Source organism: Pinus tabuliformis, chromosome 8, assembly GCF_031772625.1.
Source record: "Pinus tabuliformis cultivar Carrire ecotype Pingquan chromosome 8, CPIR1, whole genome shotgun sequence".
Lineage (NCBI taxonomy): Eukaryota > Viridiplantae > Streptophyta > Pinopsida > Pinales > Pinaceae > Pinus > Pinus tabuliformis.
Genome location: NC_142294.1, coordinates 1246178003 through 1246184002, shown reverse-complemented (window position 1 = coordinate 1246184002; position 6000 = coordinate 1246178003). Strand labels below are relative to the sequence as shown.

The following is a 6000-nucleotide window of genomic DNA, read 5'->3' as shown; positions in this document are numbered from 1 at the left end:
ATCTTTACCTTAGAATAAAGAATCAGCAAGCACACTTTTGGGTTGCAATAGGTGGTCTATAACTTGGTGTTTGTATTTATATGTACAAGTAGAAATTTTTAAAAATACATAAAAACTGCCTTGAATGCAAACCTTTAAGATCGATACAAATCATGTTTTGCAAACAGAAAATTGGACTAGCAATAACAAACAAAATGCACTTGTGAAAGGATGGATTATGCCATATGTTTCACAATAAACATCGGTCTAGGTCCAAGGCACTGCTACCCAAATTAAAGGTGTAAACAAAAGAACGGACATCGAATTAGAGCCATGTGATTAAAAATAGTTCCATGATTAACATTATGCTTGGTAACGGTTGCAGAAATGTCATGAACTAAATATCCCTGCCTTGAGTAAGGGAAACCAAAATGAAAGTAATTTTATGGCACTTTCCCATAATCATAGTTTAAATAATTTTATGGCATTTTAAAATAGATCTTTATAAAGAAATTACCACTTTAAAAAAATCAACGGAGATTTTTTGTAAGAACCTTGAGCTTCAGAAGCATCACAAGTGTTCAAAATAAAGCATAATAATACCAATGAAAGCATCCTTTAAATGATAATGTTGATTCATATGTTTTACTTCTCATACATGCTATAATGTCCTGACAGTTCATCTACTTTTATCTGAAACTATAAAAGAAGAAAATTAAATTGTAAAGAAAACGGGGGCTTGGCTTGAACCAGTTCAGCATTTACATTATCAAACGTAATGCAGTGATGTCTAAGATCTCTAGAATATAAACATTTTGTCAGAAAGCCCAAGTCACACTGCAAATTTGACTTGAATTGTACAGGAAAACTTGAAAAGCTATCAATTGCCAGAGCTTTTGAATATTAGACTTGTTTCAAACTTGGCTGTCTTTAAATGCATTAGTTAATACTGATAGACTATCTGCATGAAAATGGATCTCTGAATCTACTCTTACATTACACATGAGAAAAGGGCATAATTTGAATTAAACATAAATGATAATACGTTTGGAAGTATAATGTGTGTCATCCCACAGCATGTTTAATTACTACACACTGGCTTCCACAATAGGATTTTGGAAAATTGACATTGGTGGCTTGCTATTGCTGATAGCAAAACAGAAAAAACTGAATACCTCAGTGACTGGCATCTTCTTCTTCACAGAAACGTTTATATTGCTCTGCATTCATTAAAGTGTCCATCTCTGATGGGTCCTTAATGCGCACTTTTATGATCCACCCTTCACCATATGGACTTCCATTAATCTGAGAAAAAGGGTAAACATTTACCATTTTATTCCTTAAATTAAAGATTTAAAAGGAAATAATCACAAACTCTATTGTGAAAAGGATGCACAACCATGTTTGCTATCCGATATTACTTTAGCATAATAGACAAAATTGCCAATCTTACTCTTGCTCAAGAGATGAAAAGAGAAAGCCATAATGCTACGTTGTGAGGAATCAATGGCCTAGTTTAAGAAACTGGAAAATATCTACTCACTTAGAAAGTCTTCTTCTTACATTTATATGGTCGTAATGCTTACCTTTTCTTTGTGCACATTCTCAGTTCCTCCCCACTTTTATATTAAATTCTACCTATGTTTTCCACGTCTTACACTATTATATGATTGATACACCTAATTTGATAACAGCCCAGATGAAAGTTTGATTATAACCTTCAAGTTTCATATGAGGTAAAAACATTCAAGTATAACTATGACGTACCCACCTGTAACCCTTCCTCGATAAGAAATGTAGATCTGGAATTTCTCGGTTAACAACTCATTAAAATGTGCTTGAACTTTCTGGAAGTAAACTGTGCAAGTATATGTGTCCAATGTTTCAAGTGGGGACTCCACCCATTATCAGAGACAAATAAATCTTTTATAGTAATGGAAAGAGTGCTAGTGAGAAGATTTAAAGGTTGAAAATAATGGCCAACAGTTGAAAAATAATACTTCAGTATTATTATTATTAATGGTTGCCCTCCATTTTAATATTAATTTCCAATGGTTGGCCATTATCTTCTCACTGGCACTCTTTCCATCACTATTACAGCTTTATTTTTCCCCTAATGATGGGTCGAATGTTCACTCAAAACATTTGATGTTTCATAAATTCACACACAGTTTACTTCCATAAAGTTCAAGCACAATATCACTCACTGTGAAAACCTATGCAATCAGAACTTATTAACAGTAGCAGAATCAAATGCTTGGGTGGAAATTCTTTATCACAACAGAATTGAACAGAAATTCATGATATTAACCAATGTTTGACCATGTTTCTGGGGTGCAGGGGCGCATGAGGGGGGGAATGCATCCAAGGAATCTGTATAAGCACCCCCAAACTATGGGGAATGTCACAATGGACAATGGGGTCTCCAAATTTGGGAGCACACCTGAAATACTAAAAAAATTAAATTTATATAATGTAAACTGAAACAAAAATTATAGGCAACTGTAACAGGTTAACAATTAATCATTGAAATATTATACATAATAATACATCAATAATAAATCATAAAGGATACATGTAATTATGTACCATAGCATAATAGTCACGATTCACAAATCCCACTATCCACTATCCAGCACTAACCCAGCAAGTGTCCAATGTGCTTTGGCAGCCAACAAGGTCTATTCTGATTATTCCCTCCTAACAGCAACGCTATTCCGAGTATTCACTCTCCAGCAGCACAAACAAGGTCTTTTATGAATATTGAAGTATCCAGAATTCTCTCCCAGCAGCAAGGTCACAACCAACAATAATGTTTGAAGTATCCTCCCCCAGCACCAGAAACACATGAACTCCTCTGACGGTGACCAAGTGAGATAAAGATGAAATGAGATGATCACTTTAGGTTTTGGACAGTAGGATGTCTTAGGGTTAAGAGTTTTTTTCTCATTTTTCCTCGAAAGGAAGTGTCTTATGTCAAAACAAGAAAATCCTTGGTCAAAGGGAATGCGACATTTTTCAAGAGGAACAGCCTATATTGCATTCCATTGTATCCCCCACAAAAGGAAACATGGCAGAATATCTTCCTTCGAGTACCCACATCCCAGGTGTATGGGGAGCACATCCCCTATACCCATACGCTCAGAGACACATCCCCATGTAAACTTGATATTAACATACAGATAAAAAAGCTAAAAACATCACATGGAAATTAAATCCACAAAATCTAGCAGCAAAACCCAAAAGATTCACACCACCAAATAAAATACTTATCTTAATAAAAGAAGCCCACCAGTTTCCTAAGGAAGATTCACCACCCAGCCATAATCTCATCCTCAAGCCATGGACCCCAACCCGAGTGCATTCTCTAGGGACCACTCCACATGTCTTCACATTAAATGCAGCAATAATCTCAAAGCCGCCAAACCCTTGCTAGGCACAACTAGATCAAGGAAAAGGCTAATCCAAGACAAAGAACCCAGCTGGTCCAGCTAAATAAAGGCAGAGCAACCACAGCTTAGCCAATCTGCATTTGGTCATTCTTACCAAGAGTATTGGGCAACCTATGCTAGAAACTACCAGATCAAAGCTAGTTTCATCATTCACGATCATTCCTGCTAGCCACAATTACATCAGACACTGAAAGAACTACAGTCCTCCTTGCTCCACTGCTAGGTAGAGATCTGGAATTGTTACCCAACCAAGTTGGTAACCCCTAGGAGAAATTTTTTCTCCTATTTAGCCAGCCAGCAGCCCTATAATGATCCACGAATAGCTTCACTTTAGAGCTCTCCACTTATGCTCTAGTCAGTGCTTTCTCCCATCTAGCATACTTCTTGAAGAAAGGTAGGTCATCTATCAAAAGGTACACTAACCATTTATATAATCGTGTGCTTCCATTTAATGCTAAGGGCATTCTAATATGGATCACAGGTTGAGCTGGATGATTGACTACTTTTGATTGTATCCGTGTTTCCACGCTTCACCTAGGACATTATCCTTTGCCCCTAGTCCAGTGTGACCTTCCCTGAGGCCTTTTCTTTCCACTATTCAATAGGGGCACGAATAGGAAGCTGATAGTAGTGTGCCCAAGGTAATCCATACATGCCACCTTCCATCTGTCCTTGTATCCACTTCCATTGTTTGTGTTGATTGTCATTTGTCACAAGTACTGGCACCCTTTATCCACTTTACTAAGTCAGGGCCTGAAACTTTGCTCTAAGAAGTTGACGCAGTTGAAAGAAAGATAAAAGCATATAGCCACAAATTAAAGAAAATGAAAAAAGCAAAAGATGGTTGGGACTAATAGTAAGCATGTGGGAAAAATCCTAGCCTGACCTCTACCCCCCTCATTAGCCGTCACCTAGTTCCTAAGCATATCATGCTTTCTCTAAATCAAAAGAACTTATAATGTCTCAACCCTGATGAGCAATAAACTGCTACATCTTTAAGGGGTATTGAACAAGCATTGAGCAAGCTGGTCACCCAAGCTATGCAAGAGACAAAATAAAGATCATTGAAGTAAAAGGCGCACCAGAGGGGTGGAAAAAGCGAACTAAGGAAAGAGGTGACTCAAGCCTCTACAATTGCTCCCTCGTATCATTACTACACTCAAGATGTTGGACCTCTTTAAGTTGGCACCAAGCCAGTGACATCTTCCTTAAAGTCTTTCCCATTCCATGTACGCATTTATCACATGTACCTATGGATTGATGGACCTATCTAGGAATTGTCCTTCACCTTGAGGCTGGAAGCACCTAATAGGGCTAATTGTATAATCAACCCTAACAAAAGTATGGTAACTTGCTTACAATTCATCAACTAGAAAGACATTTGAAGGCAAGACTTGTGTGAAGTATTTTTGTAACCCTAGCATTGAATATGGTCCACTATGATACTTTATGGTTTCTTTACCAAATGATATTGATCTCACTTGATCTTGAGGGTTTTTTAGGCAGTTTTTCACAAGTGCATTAGATATCCCTTGAGGGACGGTGTGGCCCTTTTGCAACATAATGAGGAGCAAATCTAGCCTAGCATGAGAGCACTTATGACCCTACAGCCCCAACATTGCCCCTCCAAAGATGAGCATTGGCCCTTGAGGAGCCTCCACATGGATGTATGGCTCCTTCCACACCACTAGATGCTAAAATGTTGAGCCAAGAATTCTAATCATTGGCAAGATTGATGATGTGCCCTAGAGGATCCAGGGCATCTCTAGGATAGCCTTATATCTACTTGATGGGCATTGCCCTGTTCTAAAGCCCATATGAGGATGATGATCATTTGAGATGCTCTAGGAGGGTTGGCACACCTCGTTTTGATGTTGACGTCATACCCTAGGGCCACCACATCACCCATGCAAATCCTTAGAAGATGACATGGGGCTTCTTGATAATGACCTCTTGGATGAGGAGATGTGGCTTGGAGATGCACCCTTTCATTGTGATGAGATGTCTTGGAGTGAGGAGCACTCTTGGACCATTGTTTCCATGTTACTTGAAGGATAGGCTCATTAGATGAGGATGACAACATGTTGGAGAGCCATTTCTCTCGCACGTGTGGAGAAAATATGCTCTCTTTATTGTATTTTATCATTATGTGAAACTAATTTTAGGTTGACTTGTGACCTATTAGTCTTGCTGGATGCTTCAAGTAAACTTTTAGAGCTATGATTGTAAATTAAGAGAAATTTGACATGGTTACCCTCATAAAAATAGAAGGGAGTCAAATTCTCTTGGATCATTGTGATACACACTCATTTATCTCTCTTGCAAAGAGTGCACATTAGTTGTCTTCTTTTCTCTTAGACGCAATGGCTAAGGAGTGTGAATTGTCTTAGGGAGGATATGTTTTGCATGGAGAAGGCTTTCTATGGATTGATGAAAAGCGATACTTGCTTGAATAGTGTAAGTTTAATGTTATTCTCTTCCATTTTGCATGAAATTGTTGAAATTATGGTCCATCATGTGCCATCTTAAAAGGTACAACTTTCGTGAACTCTTGTTTCTTATTTATTTA

General features: G+C 37.8%; 1 protein-coding gene across 1 annotated transcript in view; it reads right to left on the bottom strand.

Annotated features, from left to right (window-relative positions):
* Positions 1 to 848: 848 nt before the first annotated feature.
* The window catches only part of LOC149239897 (glycine cleavage system H protein, mitochondrial-like), a 65887-nt gene continuing 60735 nt past the window's right edge, over positions 849 to 6000 (bottom strand). Inside the window, exon 4 of the mRNA XM_089373580.1 lies at positions 849 to 1284. Coding sequence (XP_089229706.1) covers positions 1156 to 1284 — 129 coding nt within the window. The 3' untranslated portion in view covers positions 849 to 1155. The remainder of the gene's footprint in view (positions 1285 to 6000) is intronic.